Source organism: Ostrea edulis, chromosome 7 (genome assembly GCF_947568905.1).
Source record: "Ostrea edulis chromosome 7, xbOstEdul1.1, whole genome shotgun sequence".
Lineage (NCBI taxonomy): Eukaryota > Metazoa > Mollusca > Bivalvia > Ostreida > Ostreidae > Ostrea > Ostrea edulis.
The window spans coordinates 76,708,715-76,732,965 of NC_079170.1; the positions used below are offsets into that span (position 1 = coordinate 76,708,715).

Consider the following 24,251-nt stretch of genomic DNA (forward strand, 5'->3'; position numbering starts at 1 on the left):
CAATCAAACTCTCTGACACACATTGTCAATTAAACACTCTGACACACACAGTCTATTAAACACTCTGACACACACAGTCAATCAGACTCTCTGACACACACAATCAATCAAACTCTCTGACATACACAGTCAATTAAACAATCTGACACACATTGTGAAGCTGAAAATAAAGTTGAAAATAAAGGACAAATCACTTATTCTAAAAGGTGCTAAATACAGAGAATCTCGGTCTTTCAATTGGTGACATAACTTCGCTTCATCTCTAGTATGAATTCTGTCGAATATTATGCCGGACGACGGGCTCAATATGAAAAACAACTACATTGTCAGAATGGATTAAAAGTATATTAAGAGGAATATTAAAATCCTGCATTAGACATATCAAAAGAAAAGTATGTACCATCTATCCTTCTGTGTATAGTAAACCAAAAGTGATAAAAGAATTAGATAGGTTACCCGAGGAATATGTTTGGTTCCAGCTGACAAAGCTTGTAACATCATTGTCTTTGCAAGTTATTACAAATGCTGTAATATAAACCTTAAATGCCCTTTCAAAAGATGAAATTCTTCAAAACCATATTTCAGTTTTAGACACATTTAATATTTCAGTCAATGGGTCGGATGAATATGATTTACCGTACCTATACTGGATTCCTAAACTTCATTAAAACCCTTACAAAGATACATTGCTGGATCCAGAAAATGTTCAACCAAGCCCCTATCTTTGATCCTCGCGAAAATATCAACAGCTGTGAAGGAGAAACTTCAAACGTACTGCGCCACTTCATACGCTAGAAGTGGTATAAATCAAATGTAAATTCTAAGAAATTCTAAAGAACTTTTAGTAAACTTGAAATCGCAAAAGTTTTTCTCAAATCAACAACATCAAAACGTATGACATTTCAACACTTTACATGACCATTCCTCACGATAAATTAAAGACTTGACTTTTTCGCCTTTCATGCTGAAGGTACTCATTGACAAAATCTTTGTAGGCTTTGGTGATAACGTCTTCCAACAGTCTGTTGGAATTTCCATGGGCACGAATTGTGCTTCTTTATTAGCTGACCTGTTTTTATATTTTTATGAAGCATAATTTATTCAAAAACTTCTATGTGAGAATAAAAAAAATATCTTGCTGTGACCTTCAATGCGACATTTAGATATATCGACGACGTTTTATCTATTATCAATAATAGTTTTCATTTATATTTCGATTTGATATATCCCTGTGAACTCGAAACAAAAGACATCAAAGAGTCGTCCGTTTCTTCTTCATACTTACATGTAGATATTTTATTGAAAATAGATATTAACGGCAAACTAACAACTCAGCTTTATGGTAAATAGGATGATTTCAGCTTCTCCATCGTCAACTTTCCATATTTTTTTTTTATCAATATTCCATTATCACCTGCATATGGTGTTTATATTTCTCAACTGATTCGATACGTAAAAGCTTGTTCTGTGTATTATCAGGTTTTAATCGAGGCAGGCTACTGACAAACAAGATGATGGCGTAAAGTCAGCATTTCGCAAATGTTATGGTTGATAAAACGATCTAGTTTGCCAGTGCAACCTATCATTGGGTCGAATGCTCTCTGGCATGTTTTCATACCGATTGCTAGGCTGTTCTTGGCACACTGATATTGACTACGAATAAGTCCGTTTACTTTATCAAGATATAGGGCTCACGGTGGGTGTAAACGGTCAACAGGGGATGCTTACTGTGGAATCATTAGAATTCGTGATGGCTCAATTTTCGTGGAATTCGTGGGTACCCCTCACCAACGAATTTACATCCTCAACGAATAAAGACATTTCAGAGTTATCTCTCTTACAAATCTATAAATCCACGAAATTACGTCCCCACGAACCCGTAAAAATTCAGCAATCCACGAAAATAGATAGAGAGTGCGTACTTCACATTGAATAGAATGAATAGATATAAAAAATCAACGGGGTTCGAATTGACTGCTACGTAATATGGCTATATCTACAAACGTAATCAATTAAAGATGCGAGTTTTCGGTTCACATGGGGCTTTAATAAATGTTTGGACAGAAATATACTGGGAAAATATGTTAGGAATTTTTTGATATCATGATGCAAGGATACAGCGACCTGCGCCGTGAATCAAAGCTTTTTATAATGGGTGGATCTGTAGCTCTCTGGTATGACCAAAAATTTTCCAAGCGATCTACAGATCTCCATTAGTGTAGATGCACATGTAATTCCGAATTGTCAGTGCACTTAGCATGCACTGTGCTGTATCTGTATGTGCTTGATTGAATAAAGTTGTATAACAACTTCATACTTTTTATGATAAAATAAAACGCAAAACTCCTGCATAATAAACTTACATTCGATTTGTCATGATGTAATGACTTTTTGTAAAGTTTAAACATGAATCAATGTATCTGTGCGAGTTAACATTTTACACCTAGGTATGCATGCAAAAATAGCCTTGTGAAAGAAGTTCAAGTGGTTTGAAACGTAACAGGCCTACAGTAATAATATTGTAACGTGCAGCGATCTTAACACACTCGCCGTTGCTTCAATAGAGAGAGACTCTACCATTTCACTGGAAAAGCTAGCTCACTGTCGAGGCCATAGAAATTCCCTACATACTGTCTGCTACACCCACCCCCCTGCTCAGGGAAGCTTCATCCCGAAGCTTAGCATGGGTCTTTTCTGATTGTTTTCACTGATGCAGCACTGGCAAATATAAACGAATTGACAGGAAGTCAAATTCTGTGGATTAAAGACCATTTCGTCAACTGTTGTCCAATCCATTGGCAAGTAAATAAAATAAAGAGAGTTGTTTGTTCGACAATTGCTGCAGAAGCTTTAAGTTTGCAAGAAGGCCTAGAGTCTGCGCTGTATTACAGGAAACTGCTTGAAGGGATCTGCAAGTTTGAAACATGTAATTCCAGTCACAGTATTCATTGACAACAAGAGTGATTTTGAGGCATTGCAGTCAACAAGAATGGTGGATGACAAACGCCTTAGAGTTGACATTGCTGCAATAAATGAATTAAAGAAAAACAATAATGTACAGGTGAAATGGTGTCCAGGGAAGGTGCAGCTGGCCAACAGCATGACCGAACGTGCAGTAAATGGTATGGGCTTAAAATTCTACAGACAGGGAAGATATCAGAAGAATTTGTGTGAACTTTTGTGACAGACATTACACATTTCTATGTTTGAGGGGCAGAACGATCCCCTGATGACCTAATCCAATGACGGTCATCATTTTCAATGTAAATATTGCCAAATGATACTATCCATTAGATTATATTGTTTTCAGACAAGTTCTTTATCAATATCGTCAAAAAAATTGTGTAATTAATGTTAATATGTTCTATGATTTGATATGACGAGAGGTAACTTTTAACTCTAGATCTTAGTCAACGACTCTTCAGTAAAAGGAGGTACTTTGTGTGTAAGGAAGTTGACCGAGCAGATGGTGAATAAAGTGTAAAGTGTTTCTGATTTACTTCGTGTCTCTAAGAATAGACCCAGCAGTGTTTAACATTAAATACTGGTGACCTTGACCAGATAATCTTAATCAAGGTCACCACACTACTAAATATTTTCCTATATTATAATATATACAAATCCTGTCCTTATCAAATCAGTAAAATTTTCAATATTCACTAAAGTGTTAAGAGAGTAAGTTTTCCTTCACCAGAAATCAACCTAGTTCACGAATTCAAGATATAGAATGAAAGTCATGTAAACAATAATTTATTGTCATTTCACATTTAACAATACACGTCCACTTCATTTAAGTTCGGAGCCGACACCTGTAGAATTTGTCCTCACTATTCCTTGCACAGTTTTACAGTATCAACTCTCCAATTGTTTATAAAATTTGCTAACGACACCTAGAGTTGTTCTCAGTACCGTATCCAGTAAAATTCGGATCTCAGTGAGGCGTAATCTGGCACTGCTCCAGTTGGACCTGGCAGAGAAAAAGAAAAGTTTTATGTTTTATACTTTAATAATGTTAATATCAAAATCATATCACTGACAATGATTTCTGTGTATGCAAGCTCATGGCTGCATGTGTGTATAACAGAATGGGGATCATTTTTATGAAATACAAAATATATAAATTTTGCCTTACCCACTGCTGCCAGGGCAGGACATCTGTCGTAAATATATTTACTGCAAACATCCTTAACTTTCTGGGGGGTTATAGCCTAAAAAACACAAAACAGATCACTACACACAAAACACAGAACAGATCACAACACAAATAACTCCAATGTAGAAATTTCACATCATTTAAAGAAGTGCATATCAAGTATGGACATTTTGGATGTTAGCTACTGTAGATCTAATGTACTTTGAATATCATTATTGGATATTGAGCATTTCGGGTGTTGGATATTTGAGGTCTGGTTTTGGATATTGAACATCTTTAGGTGTTGAATACTTTGGCAATTTGAGATATTGCAGATATATTCTAGGTGTTATACATTTCGGATCATTTAAGATATTTTGGACATCCATTGTGAGAAATGACCGCTATAGATGCATCAAAGTGACTAATACATTATAGTGAATCAAAGAAGATGAGTCATCATCATTTATATGGTACCATGCACACTAATTGTCTGTAATTTTTTAGCATGGTAAGGTACTATAACTCATTTCAAAGAAAACAGAACTTGCCTTGTAATGTAATTAACTCTGTCTGATATAGGTATCAAGCTGATTGATATGAAAATCAGTATACAGTATTGATTTACAAATACCACAATCTTACGTACCTATGGAAATCATAATTTCTACTGGCACTTTAAGTATGAAATTATTTGCCTGATCAAAATTTTAACATCAATTCTTATTAATGATGTGCTAAAAATTAGAATTTCATATTCTTGTGAGTTGACGCAAGAGATGATCTCCAAGAAACGAAATACTAGGAACCAGTTCAAACCCCAACCCCCCCCCCCCCTCCCCGACAGCCATTCATAAAACATGGATATGGGGACTTACACACTGTAAAATAAATACTACAAGTCTACTCACATCAATCCTGTACTCCATCTCCTCCAGGGGAACTCTTCTTCCATAAGCCAACATTTGTCTGTAGAGAAAAATAAGGCTCATAGGTCATTATGCTCATCTGTGTCACATTCCTTCTACACATACAGATTCAAAACCAATGTATGGTCCCTATTTGGCTGTACTTGTGTGTGTGTGTGTGTGCACGCGCCTGCATGATGGTGGATATCAAGAAATGAACAATATAGAATCTACACTTCTTCTTAAAGTGCTACCTTAATCTGGAAATCAAAAAAAAAAAAAATCAAAAAAAAATTGAACCTACACTTTCCACCTTTTCTCAGTATTTCTGAATCAATATTCTCCCTATGAAAAGGGTTTTTTATCCATCAGTTTAATAAGTTTATACCCCCTACTTACATGTAGCTGCAAAGCTCAAAAGGCTCTATGATGAATATGTAAGACTTGAATGAAAACAACAATGAATTTGGACAAATTTTGATCATAAAGATCATTTAGGCTTTGGGTTCAGATGAGCTTCTTACACGTGAAGTCACTTTCGCTTAATTAGATCTAGAGATGGTGATGAATCACAAACATTCTATCTCCGAGTTACCACTGTAGATATTCTATCTCTGAGTTACCACTGAAGACATTCTATCTCTGAGTTACCACTGTAAACATTCTATCTCTGAGTTACCACTGTAGACATTCTATCTCTGAGTTACCACTGTAAACATTCTATCTCTGAGTTACCACTGTAAACATTCTATCTCTGGGTTACCACTGTAAACATTCTATCTCTGAGTTACCACTGTAAACATTCTATCTCTGAATTACCACTGTAGACATTCTATCTCTGAGTTACCACTGAAGACATACTATCTCTGAGTTACCACTGTAGACATTCTATCTCTGAGTTACCACTGTAGACATTCTATCTCTGAGTTACCACTGTAAACATTCTATCTCTGGGTTACCACTGTAAACATTCTATCTCTGGGTTACCACTGTAACCATTCTATCTCTGAGTTACCACTGCAGACATTCTATCTCTGAGTTACCACTGTAAACATTCTATCTCTGAGTTACCACTGTAAACATTCTATCTCTGAGTTATCACTGTAGACATTCTATCTCTGAGTTACCACTGTAAACATTCTATCTCTGAGTTACCACTGTAGACATTCTATCTCCGGGGTACCCACTGTAGACATTCTATCTCTGGGTTACCACTGTAACCATTCTATCTCTGAGTTACCACTGTAAACATTCTATCTCTGAATTACCACTGTAGACATTCTATCTTTGAGTTACCACTGTAGACATTCTATCTCTGAGTTACCACTGTAGACATTCTATCTCTGAGTTACCACTGTAAACATTCTATCTCTGAGTTACCACTGTAAACATTCTATCTCTGGGTTACCACTGTAAACATTCTATCTCTGAGTTACCATTGTAAACATTCTATCTCTGAGTTACCACTGTAAACATTCTATCTCTGAGTTCATTGATTGGTAAAATTTGACTGGACAGCTTACAATGGATTGAGTGGTCTGATTTATAGATATAGACTTGTCTGACAATGTCTTCATTAGATTAAAGACCTGATTGGATAATTAGCCTGCCACTTTTAAGTAGCTTCTTGACGTCTTTATCCAATAGAATAACTTATTTGATTAATTAACTTGCTGTGGAGTGATTATTTAATGAACTAACTTGCTATGAAGTGATTATTTGATTAACTTGCTGTGGAGTGATTATTTAATAACTTGCTGTGGAGTGATTATTTAATTAACTAACTTGCTGTGGAGTGATTATTTGATTAACTAACTTTCCGTGGAGTGATTATTTGATTACACATGTAACTAACTTTCTGTGGAGTGATTATTTGATTAACTAACTTTCTGTGGAGTGATTATTTAATTAACTAACTTGCTGTGGAGTGATTATTTGATTAACTAACTTTCTGTGGAGTGATTTTTTGATTATACATGTAACTAACTTTCTGTGGAGTGATTATTTGATTAACTAACTTTCTGTGCAGTGATTATTTGATTAACTAACTTTCTGTGGAGTTATTATTTGATTAATTAACTTTCTGTGGAGTGATTATTTGATTAACTAACTTTCTGTGGAGTGATTATTTAATTAACTAACTTGCTGTGGAGTGATTATTTGATTAACTAACTTTCTGTGGAGTGATTATTTGATTAAGTAACTTTCTGTGGAGTGATTATTTGATTAAGTAACTTTCTGTGGAGTGATTATTTGATTAACTAACTTTCTGTGGAGTTATTATTTGATTAACTAACTTTCTGTGGAGTGATTATTTGATTAACTAACTTTCTGTGGAGTGATTATTTAATTAACTAACTTGCTGTGGAGTGATTATTTGATTAACTAACTTTCTGTGGAGTGATTATTTGATTAACTAACTTTCTGTGGAGTGATTATTTGATTAAGTAACTTTCTGTGGAGTGATTATTTGATTAACTAACTTTCTGTGGAGTGATTATTTAATTAACTAACTTGCTGTGGAGTGATTATTTGATTAACTAACTTTCTGTGGAGTGATTATTTGATTAACTAACTTTCTGTGGAGTGATTATTTGATTAAGTAACTTTCTGTGGAGTGATTATTTGATTAAGTAACTTTCTGTGGAGTGATTATTTGATTAACTAACTTTCTGTGGAGTGATTATTTGATTAACTAACTTTCTGTGGAGTGATTATTTGATTAAGTAACTTTCTGTGGAGTGATTATTTGATTAACTAACTTTCTGTGGAGTGATTATTTAATTAACTAACTTGCTGTGGAGTGATTATTTGATTAACTAACTTTCTGTGGAGTGATTATTTGATTAACTAACTTTCTGTGGAGTGATTATTTGATTAAGTAACTTTCTGTGGAGTGATTATTTGATTAACTAACTTTCAGTGGAGTGATTATTTGGTTAAGTAACTTTCTGTGGAGTGATTATTTGATTAACTAACTTTCTGTGGAGTGATTTTTTGATTATACATGTAACTAACTTTCTGTGGAGTGATTATTTGATTAACTAACTTTCTGTGGAGTGATTATTTGATTAACTAACTTTCTGTGGAGTGATTATTTGATTAACTAACTTTCTGTGGAGTGATTATTTGGTTAAGTAACTTTCAGTGGATTGATTATTTGATTAACTAAGTTGCTGTGGAGTGATTATTTAATTAACTAACTTTCCGTAGAGTGATTATTTGATTAACTTTCTGTGGAGTGATTATTTGATTAACTTGCTGTGGAGTGATTGGGTGGTCTAACTAACCTGCCGATGTCCTCACAGATAGGTGTGGTGCCGTCCAGTGACTGCCTCGTGCTGGCCTTGAGTACATTCTTAGCTCTCTCCACTTCCTGGTCTGTGATCATGTGACAAAGCCTAACCCTGTAACAATGACAAAGGGCACCAGTTAATAGGGTACCAATTTACATTCCATTAAACAACAGCAAAAATGTGTATCGTTTCCTATATCTGTTGATATTCTTTCTTGTGTGACAAAGAAAAAGTATCAAACAATTGTAGAGTTTTGTTCTTCATGCCAATAATTTTTTATAATCCCTTCAGTTCTACAATGCTTCCTCAAAACTCCTGTGGAACTGAATGACAAAACATTTACACTGAGTTTATTCATGTGTTATTCGATTCATGATAAAAATAAACTTTGTCAGATCCATGTTGAGGCTGTGCATTTTCATGTACATTGTACTGTCCTTACAACAGCTATGTGATCTTGTAAGTAAAATAAATCTGTATTACATGTACATTACCACTGAATAACTTTGTATTAATCGATTACTAAAACCAAAAAATCAAATCCCTACATACGATCGTTTAATCTATAGAAGTATCCTTAAGTAAGAAAATTCCCTCTTGATCATTTGAATCTATTCATTTATTTTATTCTACTTTATTTTTGAGACAAAACATAAGTTTGTCTCCTATGTACACTGATTCTGCTAATTTTAAGCTTATCAATACATTATACTAATTAAACATATTATTTTAAGCTTATCAATACATTATACTAATTAAACATATTATTCTAAACTTATCAATACATTATACTAATTAAACATATGATTCACTAATTACGTTATACTAATTAAACATACCATTCGCTAATTACGCAATCTGTGATTTGCATCATCTGTTTTCCTTCACCAATGAAGTAAGCTCCCCTGGAAAAAGAATTAATACACGCTGTAATACACGCCATAATACACACTGTACAGGAATGAAGAACACATCGTCAAAACGGCTGAATTCCTCGTGAATCGTAAATAGAAAAATCAATATCAGCAACAAATTACTGTGTTTCTAAGCTTTATTCATTTATCACTATCATTAAGTCATCATCTCTGACAGTAGGTTCACATGCGACTATTCCTCTGCAAATCTTGTGATCAAATCTCACAAGATTTTAATTCCCTAATACTTTCAATTTTCACTGCCATTTTTCACTAATTAAGGTAAATCCTAAAGTTTCATTTTGATTCCAAAAGCTAAGATTGCGCTTGGCTTTCACATTCCAATCAGAACAGTTTCTGCTGGTGTGATTTACAGACTGACTAGACATCAGAGTGATTAACTGGGAAAACTCTGTCAACAACAAAAACTTGTTGGTCCCTTTTTTGGGATTTGGAAAATTCAGAACAAACAAGCTGGTTCAAGGCATCAGAGTCTGATGGACCTTTGAGTTTCCACTGCATTTTTCAAACAAGAGGCCCATGGGCCACATCGCTCACCTGAGTCACCTTGGTCCATATCAGAAGACTTTCTATATATATTTGCATGTAAAACCGTAGTCCTTATTATGGCCCCAACCTACCCCTGGAGGCCATAGTTTTTGCAAAACTTGAATCTACACTATGTCAGAAAGCTTTCATGTAAATGTGAACTTCTTTGGCCCAATGGTTCACGAGAAGAAGATATTTGAAGATTTTTCCTATATATTTGTATGTAAAACTTTGATCCCCCCTTGTGGGCCCATCATACCCCCAGGGGCCATGATTTGAACAAACTTGAATCTGCACTATATCAGAAAGCTTTCATGTAAATATCAGCTTTTCTGGCTCAGTGGTTCTTGAGAAGAAGATTTTTAAAAAAAAATTCTTATATATTTGTATGTAAAACTTTGATCCCCTATTGTGGCCCCATCCTACAACAGGGGGCCATGATTTGAACAAAATTAACTCTGCTCTATGTTAGGAAGCTGTTCATGTGAATATCAGCTTTTCTGGCTCAGTGGTTCTTGAGAAGAAGATTCTTAAAGAATGTCCCTATATATTTGTATGTAAAACTTTGATCCCCCCTTGTAGCCCCATCCAACCCCCAGGGGCCATGATTTGAACAAACTTGAATCTGCACTATGTCAGAAAGCTTTCATGTAAATATCAGCTTTTCTGGCACAGTGGTTCTTGAGAAGAAGATTTTTAAAGATTTTTCCTATATATTTGTATGTAAAACTTTGATCCCCTATTGTGGCCCCATCCGACCCCCGGGGGCCAGGATTTTAACAATTTAGAATCTGTACTATATCAGGAAGCTTTCATATAAATCTCAGCTTTTCTGGCACAGTGGTTCTTGAGAAGAAGATTTTTAAAGATTTTTCCTATATATTTGTATGTAAAACTTTGATCTCCTATTGTGGCCCCACCCGACCCCCGGGGGCCAGGATTTTAACAATTTAGAATCTGTACTATATCAGGAAGCTTTCATATAAATCTCAGCTTTTCTGGCACAGTGGTTCTTGAGAAGAAGATTTTTAAAGATTTTTCCTATATATTTGTATGTAAAACTTTGATCCCCTATTGTGGCCCCATCCGACCCCAGGGGGCCAGGATTTTAACAATTTAGAATCTGCACTACCTAATGAAGCTTATCTATAAATTTCATCTTTTCTAGCCCAGTGGTTCTTGAGAAGAAGATTTTTTAACGACCCTACCCTATTTTTACCTTTTCTTGATTATCTCCCCTTGGAAGGTGGCCTGGCCCTTTATTTTAACAATTTAGAATTCCCTTTACCTAAGGATGCTTTGTGCCAACTTTGGTTGAAATTGGCCCAGTGGTTTTTGAGAAGAAGTTAAAAATGTTAAAAGTTTACAGACGGACGGACAGACAGACGGACGCCGGAATACGGGTGATCAGAAAAGCTCACTTGAGCTTTTAGCTCAGGTGAGCTAAAAACTGGGAAAAGAATGACATGTACTCAGTATAGAGCCCTCAAGTTTCAGCTCAGTTAATTTGACAACCCTTGTCGTTCTTCAGAAGAAATTTCCAATATGTTCGTTCTTTGTAAAACTTTGATTCCCTACTGTAGCATGGCCCAGGCCCTATGAAATCAAAGTTTGCAAAAACTCAATTTTCACTGTTTAAGGAGGGTTCCACACAAGTTCTGGCTTTTCTGGTCCCGTAATTCTTGAGAAGAGATTTTAATATCAAACCTATATTTAATACTTCTTATTTACTTTTAAACTAAACAAACTTGAAACCTCTGCACCCACAGATTTGCTATATCAAAAGTTTGGAAAAGATTTGTCCAGTGCTTCATGACATGATGCCAGGCAGACAGATGCTAGATAACCTTTGATCAGGAAAGCTCACACACTCGAGACATACCCATAGTATCATGGATACTCCAGAGAGCTCAGTTTAAACTATTAGGAGGATCCTCCAGTCTTGCTATGCGACTACTTACCACAATCCTGTGTCAGAGTAACTTGTGTTGAAGGACATGAAGCTGTGGGCTGCTGGATTGGAGACGAATTTCACTGCCAGCCGACTAGCCAGGTCCTTACCCCCCATCATTGACCGGTCCCAGTTCCCCACCGCCATGTTAGCAATCAACAAGGGGATGTTGTCAGGGTCCTTCCACCCACACGTCTCCACAGCCATGGCGACGTGACACAGGGGCATGAAGTCGTCACGCACTCTCACCTGTAAAATGTAAGGGAGATGTAACCGATCAGATACATCAGGTGACAATTCCTCATTTCTCTGTAGTTTAGACACATTAGACACAATGTGTGTGTGTGTGTGTAATTCTGTGGTAATGAGATATATGTATATGTCTCTACAAACTTGTATCTCCACCACGATCAGAGATTAGCCTATATCCAGAACACAATCACCACCCGTAAATTTAATGAATATATTCTCATAGCCCAATAACCTGACCACGCTGACATATACAAGTTATTGTACAGTACTGTCGACAGATATAAGTAATCGAACGGTACCGTCTGCACTTCCTGTCCACACTACTTACGTCACCTCCAGTGAAACGACAAGGCTCCATGAAGGACAGATCTTTCTGGAGAGACGATTCCTCGGTTTTACCCAGATTTCCAAAGTACTTCTCTCCTAGATCTTTCATTTGTTGGTGATCAATGCCTGGTAAAATATTTTATAACTTGGTTAGAGGAGGTGTTCACTCTCTTAACAAATTTTAACATCCCAGCAGGCAGCGAAGGGCGCGAGGCCAAAGATAATAAATGTTGTGTTTCTCATATCATTAAAGACAAAATCAGGGTAGATGTGTTGGAAATAAATTATACTTTGTTCTCAAACCTTATTTTCAAAGTACTCCAAAACATTCCGATCACATCAGAGAACACCTAGAAATATTCTGATCACAATCTCATTGTGGGTGTATTGTACTGAACACAAATGGCTCATTTTTCACTAACAATTCAATTTAATACGCTTTAATATCAATTACCTCTGAAAAACAAAATGTAAACTGTTTATTCAATATCTCCTGCTCAAGTAAAACTACAAAGTATGTACACTATTTCAATGTGTATATTAGCTTCTGAAATTTGGGTCAATTAAGATATCAATGACCTAGAAAGGTGCTGGGTTTGGTCAACTATCAAAAATAGAAAACTTTTGCAAATAAAAGCAAAATTGACCTTGTCATTTCATTGTAGAATTTTGTTTCACAGGGAAAAGTGGCTCACGTGAAATTCTCATGGATTTTATGCATATATTTAGCTTACAAAGAAGACAAAATGTAACGTGCATGAAATAAGCATATTTTCATGCAAACATTTTTTTTAAGGAAATCTGTCTTGTAACATAACATCAATTATGCATCAGTTTCAGCAAGTTTGAAATTAAAGATGATATTCCAAGATACGGATCAGATGTGATTTATAGTAGGACTAGGATACTAAATGAAGTAAACAGAAACAAACACTACAAATGATGTTATCTATCAGTTTAAAGTGTTTAAAACACGGAAAATATACCAGATGTTTTATAATGTCTGTTGTTCCGTCATTTCTTCACAGTTCAAAGCAGCATAGATATTGCTAGAATTCATAATAATCACATAAAAATCACTCAAAGCTATGATATATAAGAGAACACTATCTGAAAAAAAAATAATTGCATAAAAATGGTATGATTTTCACATGAATATCATTTGAATAAATTTACATGATATGCCCTTGTGTGATTTTTTTTAATGATTATTGCATAAATTTACATGATTTTTTAACAAAAAATAAAATCCATGAAATCCATGGGAGCCACTTTTTCCTGACTGTAACATTTTTATTCATATAGTATGAAGTCCTTCTTTCGAGTACATTTCAATTGAACTCATGACAAAAGTCAATACTCAATATCGTACCACAAACACTACACCCTAAAAGAAATCTTAATAACTTCAAACTGTGCCATAGTTTAAGATTCTAGATGCTTCTGAGCCCTTTCTATGGTTCAAAACTAGTTAAAGATCCAATCAATATTGAAAAGGATTGAAAAGGATAATACCAACAAAAAAAAACAAATAGAAAAATAGTTGCAGCTTCATATATTGAGTAATTTGACAAATTACATCAAATTTTCTATGTGTGAGTAAGACTTAATATCTCTGACAATCGAGTCAGAGTTAGATTGTAACAGCTGACATGAGTCTGACGCTCCTGTAATCTAACTTACATGTACCTCCAGCTCCTGCCAGAACGAAGCGAGAGGAAGTGTAGTGAGTCTGAAGCTCCTGCAATCTAACTTACCTCCGGCTCCTGCCAGAACAAAGCGAGAGGGAGTGTAGTGAGTCTTGATGAAGTTAGTTAGATCCAGCTTTGACAATGATCTGCAAATTACAAAACAAAATGATATGAAAAATGTTGGGAGCAAATTTGGGTAAAAATTACCATTAATGTTATACAAACATGTAAATGTAAAGAGCTTTCTTCTGACCCTAGCATTACTATGGTCATTTGAAAGTTTGATATGTAGTGGTGTAAATCTACATACTTGATATTTTGGGTAGGTCCTAATATTGTTCTTCCTAATGGGGTTCCCTGGAAAGCGGTGGCGTGCAGATGATCGAATATCACCTCCTGCATGTTTGTTTCTACTTCCTGTAAAACAATGATGACCGCATCAACTCTGTTCTATCGGGTCTATTTTCAAGAATAAATAATTCATCTTCATTTTGTTTACATATTTTTTTCTGAATCTTGAATCGTTAGTTCGTAAAGGGCAATCCAAGGACACATGACTTCCCTTCATCAGCTACTCATGATTGATTATGCTTTGTTCCTCTCTCTCTCCATCACCTATAAGTCTATTCATATCAAGTCACTTGTTCTCATGAATAATCAATGAGACAATTTTAATGAGTGGGTCCATTCATATCAAGTCACTTGTTCTCATGAATAATCAATGAGACAATTTTAATCGGTGGGTCCATTCATATCAAGTCACTACTTCTCATGAATAATCAATCTAGAGACAATTTCATTGGATGGGTCCGTTCATACCAAGTCATTCATTCTCATGAATAACTAATGAGACAATTTTATTGGGTAGGTCCATTCATTCTCATGAATAATCGATGCGACAACTTTTAATAGGCGAGTCCATTCATACAAAGTCACTCATTTTCAAGAATATCTTTTTTTGTCTCCTCCGTGTATGTGTATTGACAATGTCAAGTTGCATTGACAAGATAAATCTGTGGTGGAAATGTCAAGTGGTATTGAAAAGATAAATCTGTGGTGGAAATGTCAAGTTTTTCTAAGCCATCACTAGGTGTTTTGCAGAAGAAAAACTGTATGAAACTAAAAAAAATTGTTTGAATAAACCTCCTGAGAAAAACATGCATTTTAGTACAAATAAGACATTGTACATTGTGTGATTTTTAATGATATGTAACCTAATTCTTCTGTTTAAATCAAAATTTTGAGATTTATGGGGACCCAGAAAGGCTGTAATCATACACAGTCTTCTGATAGAAATCAAACTGTTAAAATGATTAAATTCCAGCACAATTGATGGCTTTTGCCACACTTAATCCTTAAACAGACTACGAAGATATTTACCTCCATTTCTCTCAGAATCACATCTCGCTCACGTTCAATATCTTGTTCATCTAATTTACTGCTCTGAATGATGTCAGACAAGATGTCCATAGCTGGAAGAAAACAGAAAATGTAAGTGCTGTTTGTTTTTTCTTCTTTCTAGCAGTACTTCTGCATGATATGCACAATTATAAAACGAGTCCTCTCATACGAAGACTTGTAAATAATAACATTGGGCTACCATAATGAATTTGGATTTTAAAGTAAATGTAATACACAATGAAATTAGTAAGTTAATGAGTAGCCAGGGTTTGACACTAAGGCACGTCCGACCGACCGAGTCTACTAAATGATAGGTCCGGTCGGGTAAAATGTCGATTTACTAGTCCGACTGGTCGTGTTAAAAAATAAACAAGAAACTTTACTTTAAACCGTAAGATATTCTATTCTTAACTAAACGAAAATAACTGTAAAGAGTTTGCAAGCAATCTTGAACCGCGTGATGGAATAATCTCTATTTTTAGTTCTAATAAATAAGTCGCGATCGGTGTTTTACGACATCTACTCGATGTTAATTTTAAACAGTTTATTTGAATTGACTATAATAAAGCGTTTATCAAGTTAAGAAATTACGTCATAAACAGCTATTTATCGGAGTTGACATATGTGCGGGAATGTCTCTATATTTAAATACGACTTCTCGTCCTCAAAGAAAGACGTCCCCGGAAAAAAAAAAAAAGGTTAGGAAAATACAAAGCACGGCTTATGAAATATAAATTAAATAAAAAGCCGGTTGAGGTCATTTTATACTAAATAGACTAAAGAATATCCGTGACGGGTAGAATTTAAAGAAACAGAAAACGTGTTTGAAAATCAAATTGAATGACGAGGCTTCGATATTTTTGAGACAATTAAGGTGGGTCCTTAGTCCTGGATTTTTTGGGGTTTAGGTAGCAGTTTTTTGTTTGGAATCAATAGATTAACATTCAGAGTAATGAGAAAAGGCAAATTAGTTAAGGATTTCCAGATTTATTTTCATTACTGACACTACTGAAGTAATGTACCCTATGTAGATTTTTATGAAATTCATTGGAAACAGTTATCTGTTGTTATTTTAAAATAAAAACAACAACAAAAATTTTAAATTGCATTTATTTATCAGGAAACATGTCAAGAACTAAAACACATGTCATTTTCACTATGTTCATCAAGTTTTAGTATAATAAGTGCAAAATTATTGAATTAGCCTTACTCTCCAAAATGTTAAAAAACAAACAAATATGGACACAATTTCCCTATAGCATGGTTTACATATCATTTTTTCTGGTTATATTAGTAGATGTACATCTGTTATAGTTATTTATGAAAAAAAATCCATACCTTTCCTTAATAATTTCAAATCTATAACTTCCAGAGTATGTATACCCCCATAAAAACCCTAAGTCTGGCACCATACAACTGAGCTATTCAAAACCACTCATGGATTAAAATTTTATGTAATTTCATGAAAAGACACAGATAATAATTCCTTATCACCTTGGTAAAATGTTTGTGAAAAATATAGGAAATCTATTGCATAATGGACTTGATAAATAATTTAATGAAAACAGTTATTGTCCTTGGATTCAATATTTTGAAATGCATAATTGACTATTCAAATATAACTAAGATTTTTGAAATATTTTATGGCTAACAAGAATTTTTACAATAACTATTGAAAAAGACTCCAACAAAATTTATGTTGCAGTCATTAAATTATTGACTTTTCACAATCTTATGACGTCACAGAAGTGTGGAACTACGTTAAATACATTTTGGTTCAAACTTAATGTTTGTCATTTAAATGAAATATTTAAATATGGAGAAACTATCAGTTTTTGTCTGGAAAGTTAGTCAGGGCTAGTGGATATACAGTCAGGTCTAGTAAAAATCATTTGAAGTAGCCCGACTGGTCTAGTGCTCAAAAAAGTAAATGTCAAACCCTGGTAGCCAAAATGAAACATTTAAAAAATATATATATCAAACTTCACAAGCTTCATACTCTACCACAGGAAGGTTATTTATATATATATAATAGTAACAAATCAGAGGTTCTGAAAGCTGATCCTTGCATGTGGTACATTTTAATAATTGTACCAGTTAAAAGAGTAAAATGTACTGCCACTTCTTATTGGTCAGAAGGGATATCAGGACTTAAAAAAACCTTAAGATTGACAGTTTTCAAAAACACCGACAAATACTCCCCCTTTTCTACATCTGCAGACAGACATTTAGCGTAAAACAGTGACAAATACTCACCCTTTTCTACGTCTGCAGACAGACATTTAGTGTAAAACTGTGACAAATACTCACCCTTTTCTACGTCTGAGGACAGACATTTAGCGTAGAACACTGTGGTCTCTCTGGATGTGTAAGCATTGAGATGAGCCCCCATGTTCTCCACCTCGAGCTCCAGCTGAGTCCTGGACCGTTTGCCTGTCCCCTAAACATGAGTAGCATGACGGTAATTAAGATCATCAAGTCTCCGTTCCAAAATATATCTCCAAAAATTATCTTTCATTTCGTCGCACATCATGGTGGTGAGGAGAGTGGGGGTTGGGGTGTGTGGGTGTTGCTGAATACATGTAAATTTGGGAGAGAGGGGTATTCTGTTATGTATTTTACATGTATCCTTACCTTTAACCAAATACGATGGTGTCAACTCAATATCTTAAACATCGACTCATCACCTTTCATCATTTGGGGTCAAAAGGTCAAAGTCACTATGGGACTTCATAGAAAAAGTTTTTTAGATACTCTAAAGGTCATATCTTTTGCTTGATTGTTTTCAGGTTCCATATGTAGATTTGTTACCAAGAGAGGAAGTATCTATTGATTTTGGAGTAAAAAAGTCAAAGGTCAAGGTCAGTAACTCAGTATGGGATTTTGATTGCCTACATTATAAGGGGATGTCCCGCTTTGCGGAGCTCTTGTTGTAAATGTTTTTGTTATTTTTGTTCATCATTGCTATTGTCAATGTTATCCTGGTTATTGTTTGTTGTAAATGCCTACCTTTGTTGTCAATGTCTTTGTTTGCTGCAGTTATTGGTATAAAAATATAGTGAGGATTCCTACAATCCTGTGCTTAGGAATGAAGACTGATGGACATGTAAAAAATTATAAAATAAATGAAGTAAAATTTACCTTAAAAAACATGTGTTCTAAGAAGTGGGCAGCTCCGTTGTTTTTGGCTGTTTCATATCTGCTTCCAACATCTACCCACAGGCCCACCTACACACAAACAGATGAAAATGACTTACTACAGCTTAGTACTGCATCTTTCTATGATAGTGACAGCATTTTACAGAAATGTTCATGCTTCTAGAAAGCAGGGGTGTAACGATGCATCACAATACAGCTGAATTGCAATGCCGCTGAATCGCGATGCAGTGGTCTCGATTCGATGTTCAATTTATTCTGGGTCTGTTTCGGTTCGATACGGTTCTAAAATTATAGCACACATTGTTTTTAATAACACGGTTTCTGATTGTAAATGGAATTGAAAATTGCCTATTAATCAACGTACAAGCAGACGTATCAAAATGGATGCAGTCGAGTTGAAAAATGCACCCCCAATGTATAAATCCTGGGTATGAAGACATTTCGGCTTTAGGACAAGTGATTAAAGAGTGTTGCAATGTGTCAAATATGTTTAAAAGATGTAGCCTTGAAAAGGGAAGTACTACAAATCTTGCAACAAATTTGCAAAGGAAGCATGACATTCATGGATCGAAACACTTTCAATGTGAAACAAAAAAATCTTAGCATTATAAAGAATTTACTACATGCTAATGTATCGAATCGAAAATCATCGAATCGAGAAGGTACTGTATCGTTTCACCCCTACAAGAAAGTTAGATAATAACGAATCATCTCTGTGAACAAGCAAGAGTCCCTCAACTGAACAATAAAATACTTACTGTACAAGTAGGTGAGCCCAAGCTCTCAGTTGCCACCCTCATTCCATTGGGGAGGGTCGACACAACTGTCTCTGGTACATTCACCTTCATCTGTGTCTGGGTAGAGGCCGCCCTCCAGCCAGGTACCATAACCTGCAACAGGAACAGGTAAAAATCACCGGTCAAAGTTTATAGTCTATTCCGCATTTTGGACAGTTTTTGCCTTGTGTACTTTTCATCCTACATGCATTGTAAAAGGTTTCTAAAAAGATTTAATCTATTTAGCTGCTAGTCTACATATTAATATAGTCACATACTCAACAATTAAGCAACACCTAATGGCATGCTATCACAGGAATCAACAATTTTATCGATAAAGTGAAAAAATTGGCATGAATCCTACTAGTGAGCTTCAAGATCGTAGTGAGCAAAGTGACCGGATGGCAATACATTTCCCGATTTTCTCCAATTCCTTATTTAACTAACTCCAAACAGTAGTCTCCTGACGTTTGTTGTCCCACTTTTATTTTATCTATATTTGCACATCTCGTTAGTAACCAGTGGCCAGTTCTGCGTGAGGTCACTGGTAGGACTAATACCCATCTCTCGCTTTTTTACTTTAACGATAAGATCGCCGACTCCTGTACAATTATTACATTATTTCATAACAGAGAAAATTCTGGTTAAATTTTCTGTCGCCAAATGAACCTTTAAAGTCAAACTCCTTGAAATATCAACTCAGCGACTTTATATGATTTTGAGATATTCAATCTACACAATTCACACAAGTTTTGCATTGAAGTTTAGAAAAACCGGCATGTTCATTTCTCGGTCCTATGCATTGACCTTCACATGGAAAAACAACGTATCTTGCGTAAAAAGCATATACTGTGAATCAATATTACTTCTTTTCCGTATGCCAATGTATATTCCCTTAAACATTCTCATTTATAAATCATCAAGCCTCACCTGCTGGGAACGGCAAACATATTTGCCCAGAGGTCTAGCGGATCCCAACAGTCGAGACGACATGATTGTTGTGTTGCAAGGAAGCATGCGCGTTAAACAATTTCCGGATTGGAATGTCCGCTTACCCAAATAGACCCAAATGGGTAGCAAGATGAAAGATGGGGATTCAAAGAATCTGAATAGACATCATATCGAATTAAACCTCAATTATATATGTATATGATTAAATACAAATATGAAAACTATCGTGATGGATTTTTAAAAAGAGTGTTCAAACAGGATTGGGTTGTCAGGGGCGGATCCTAGAATTGCAGGGGGCGTATGTGCAGCAGCGATAGGGGTGGATGTGAAATGGAGGGGGTGGGGGGTGGGGGGCATTCCCGCACGCAGGGTTTGACGGTTTAATTGCATGGCTGAAAGCTTCTTCCTATTAAGTGAAGGGCCCCGCTGCTACGGCATTGCCTCACCTGGGTTTAGAACGCACACATGTGCGCGAGGGGCCGGAGTCCATGTCGCTATTTACAAGTTAAAATATGATTAAACCATGCACTGCTACTCTATGATGCTTCAAATCCCTGGATCCTTAGCTTAAAGAACTCCAGGGTCGTGACCATGCATGATGTACAGTGTATCTTGTGGCAGCTGATTCCATATCCTGATGGAAGTAGGATAGAATGATTCCTTGATTGATTGATTGATTGAATATTGTTTAACGTCCCTCTCGAGAATATTTCACTCATATGGAGACGTCACCACTGCCGGTGAAAGGCTGCAAAATTTAGGCCTATGATCGGCGCTTATGGCCTTTGAGCAGGGAGGGATCTTTATCGTGACACATCTACTGTGACATGGGACCTCGGTTTTTGCGGTCTCATCCGAAGACCCCCCCCCCCCCCCCCCCCCCCCCATTTAGTCGCCTTCTATGACAAGCAAGGGGTACTGAGGACCTATTCTAACTCGGATCCTCACGGGATCAATGATTCCATGGAGATGGTGGTACGGCAGAATGGGATCCTGTATGACAATCGGTGTTGGTATCCACACGTGACTGCTCCTGTTTGGCTGAATTGGTGAGGCAGTTTCATGGCAACAAGGGCATGGATGACCCTGTACATCATGGTGACCTTAGTTCAGACTCTTCGTTGGTGTAAGATCTCCCACTCTAGCCTGTGACTCAATCATCGCTGTGACGTCACTACTATAGTGGTGTTGTAGTTGTTTCTCATGAACCTAGCTGCTCTCCTTTGCACCGACTCTATTTCCTCTATGTTCTTAGTGTGAGGGTCCCAAACATGCAGTGAATGACATGCTTATTCCAACTGGGGTACGTCTGACCAACGTCATAACACCTGTCCTTTATGTTGGTTGAACAAGATGAGAGATTTCTCGGTAAGAAGGCAGTGGTGTTGTTTGCTTTCTAACAAGAACACTATCAATGTGATGGTTCCACGATATAGGTTGTTGGAGATGTTGACCCCTAGATACTCGGCCTTGGTGGTAACAGTCATGCAGCTCCCTGGATGTAGTGTGGGGTGATGTGTTGTTTCCGTTTGGCGGTGATACTGATGACGTCACACCTATCTGAGTTGAAATGCATCAGCCATTCTGCTTCCCATTGCTGGAGGTTTTTTTTTTTATTAAGGTCCACTTGGAGTTGTTTGGCTTCAACCTCTGTAGTGATGGTCCTATACAGGAGGCAATCCTCCGCAAATAACGTCATTGATGTATGCCAGAAATAGTAGCGGGCCGAGGAGCGATTCTTGGGGCACTCCAGACAAGAATCTCCGGATCCAATGGAGCAGGCATCCTCATACACCGTTGGTCCAGCTTGATGAGCAACCTCTCGTGTGGGACCTTGTCAGAGGCTTTCGATTGATTGATTGATTGATGTTTTCCACCACACCCAACAATTTTTCAGTTATATGGTGGCGCCCAGTTTTTTATTGGCAGGAACCTTGGAAGAGAACACCGACCTTCCGCAAGTAAACTGGGAATTACTTTCTCACTTACCGGCGCGAGCGGGATTGGAACCCGCACCGACAGAGGTGAGAGGCCGTGTGATTTTGAGCGCGATGCTCTAACCAATCGGCCACGGAGGCTTTCGAGAAATCTAACAGTATCTAATCTGGACAAATCTCTGTGATATCATGATATTTGAAGAGAATTATGTAAATGCATAAGAAACCAGCCAATCTCTTCGTGCAATGTACTATGTATATAATTCATATTCTGCGAAGTCCAGATTAAGATCTCCCAGCTAACAGGTAATTGGAACAGATGGAACACATACGGTGTGGATGAGGATTCTTCAGTTTGAACATGGTTGTAAAAGAAAAAACATGCATGCATATCAATCAGCTTATTGCGTTGTTCCCCAATTATTAGCTTGCAATACATACATTCTCCACTTTTTTATTTCCTTTAACAAATATCTTATAGCAAGGACGATATTCAAGATGCATTTTACCGTGTCGCGGCAGGCGTTGGCACATTAAAAAACCCTCACTGCTACCGCCCTGAGCGCTAGGCATAGGTCTAAATCCTACGGCTAAAAAATTCTCGAAGGGACGTAAAACAAATAAACACACACACACATATATATATATAATTGAGATTGATAATGCATGATATACAGGGCCGTAAATTACCCTTCAATTTGGAGGAGGCAGGAAATTAGGCGGGGGTCTGGGGGCCGCCCAGGCCCCCAGACGCTGAGCACATTTTGTGCACACTGAACACGTTTCGTGCAAAATCCTTGATTCTAGGGCCTTCTAAGATGTTACTTGACTAACTCATTCTAAAAGAAAGATTTGGAATGCTTTTTAAGGGAGGTATCATGTTCTTAGTTATTGGAAACAACATAAATTCTAATGAACTTTAAATTTTAATTTTTTTTGGTTCAAAAGTTGGAGGAGGCAGCTGCCTCCTCCGCCTCCATGTAATTTACGGCCCTGATATATCAATGTGTACATGTATATGTGTGTGTTGAATTTGTCTGTGCCTGTGCAGTGTGTGTGCCATTTTTCAAACGTGGAAGAATTAATACATTGGAAATATCCCAGAATGCTGATGATTTTTCGCAAACCAGTAGAGCATAAGGTCCAGAGTTGTCGTTCCTTGTTCTCACTTAGTGTAGGGAACGATAACTCTGGGTAGAGATTGATGATATTGATCACTGTTCGTTATCTTCACCTTTCATTAATATGAGCGGGGCCTACGTGGCCGAGTGGTTAGAGCATCGCGCTCAAAATCACACGGCCTTTCACCTCTGTCGGCGCGGGTTCCAATCCCGCTCGCGCCGGTAAGTGAGAAAATTTCCCAGTTTACTTTCGGAAGGTCGGTGTTCTCTTCCCAGGTTCCTGCCAATAAAAACTGGGCGCCACCATATAACTGAAAAATTGTTGGGTGTGGCGGAAAACATCAATGAATAAATCATTAATATGACAGAGTCTATCAATGAATCTGTTCTGGTTTCCTTTGGTACAGACGCAAAACCTTTCATTTCATCACACAACACACATTTATTACGCTATTTTTAAATATCCGATTTTAAAAGCTATACAGTGGATCTATAGCTCTCTGGTCTGTCCCAATATTTTCCCCAGCAAGGTCTGCAATTTAGAATACTTTCAGTACTTTGATCTAAAAATATCTTATCCCTTATCATGTTATTATATCAAATCGATGGGGGAAATAACACCCCCCCCCCAATACAAAACAACAACAACAACAACAACAACAACAAAACCAGACGACAAAAAACATCAAAATTACACAAGCAATCAACCCCCCCCCCCCCCCCCCCAAAATACCCCACCCCCACCTATTCTAAATATATTTACACCTAGCATTCATATTATATCACATGTACCTTGATAATGCATTATATAGCTCTAGGGGCGGTTTTATTTTGGATTTTTTTTTTGGGGGGGGGGGGTCCAGGATTTTATTTATGTAACAACTGA

General features: G+C 36.5%; 1 protein-coding gene across 1 annotated transcript; it reads right to left on the minus strand.

Moving 5' to 3' along the window:
• Positions 1-3,733: 3,733 nt before the first annotated feature.
• On the minus strand, positions 3,734-20,435 carry LOC125655635 (mitochondrial-processing peptidase subunit beta-like). Its single transcript, XM_056145384.1, has 14 exons — positions 20,287-20,435; positions 19,339-19,470; positions 18,563-18,649; positions 17,732-17,861; positions 15,401-15,492; positions 14,331-14,437; positions 14,087-14,166; positions 12,331-12,455; positions 11,761-11,999; positions 9,176-9,241; positions 8,331-8,447; positions 5,044-5,101; positions 4,133-4,208; positions 3,734-3,967 (listed from the first exon to the last, which is right to left on the minus strand). Exons 1-14 carry the CDS (start codon positions 20,371-20,373, stop codon positions 3,903-3,905), a joined length of 1,461 nt encoding a protein of 486 aa, XP_056001359.1. The 5' UTR covers positions 20,374-20,435; the 3' UTR covers positions 3,734-3,902.
• Between the last annotated feature and the right edge of the window lie 3,816 nt (positions 20,436-24,251).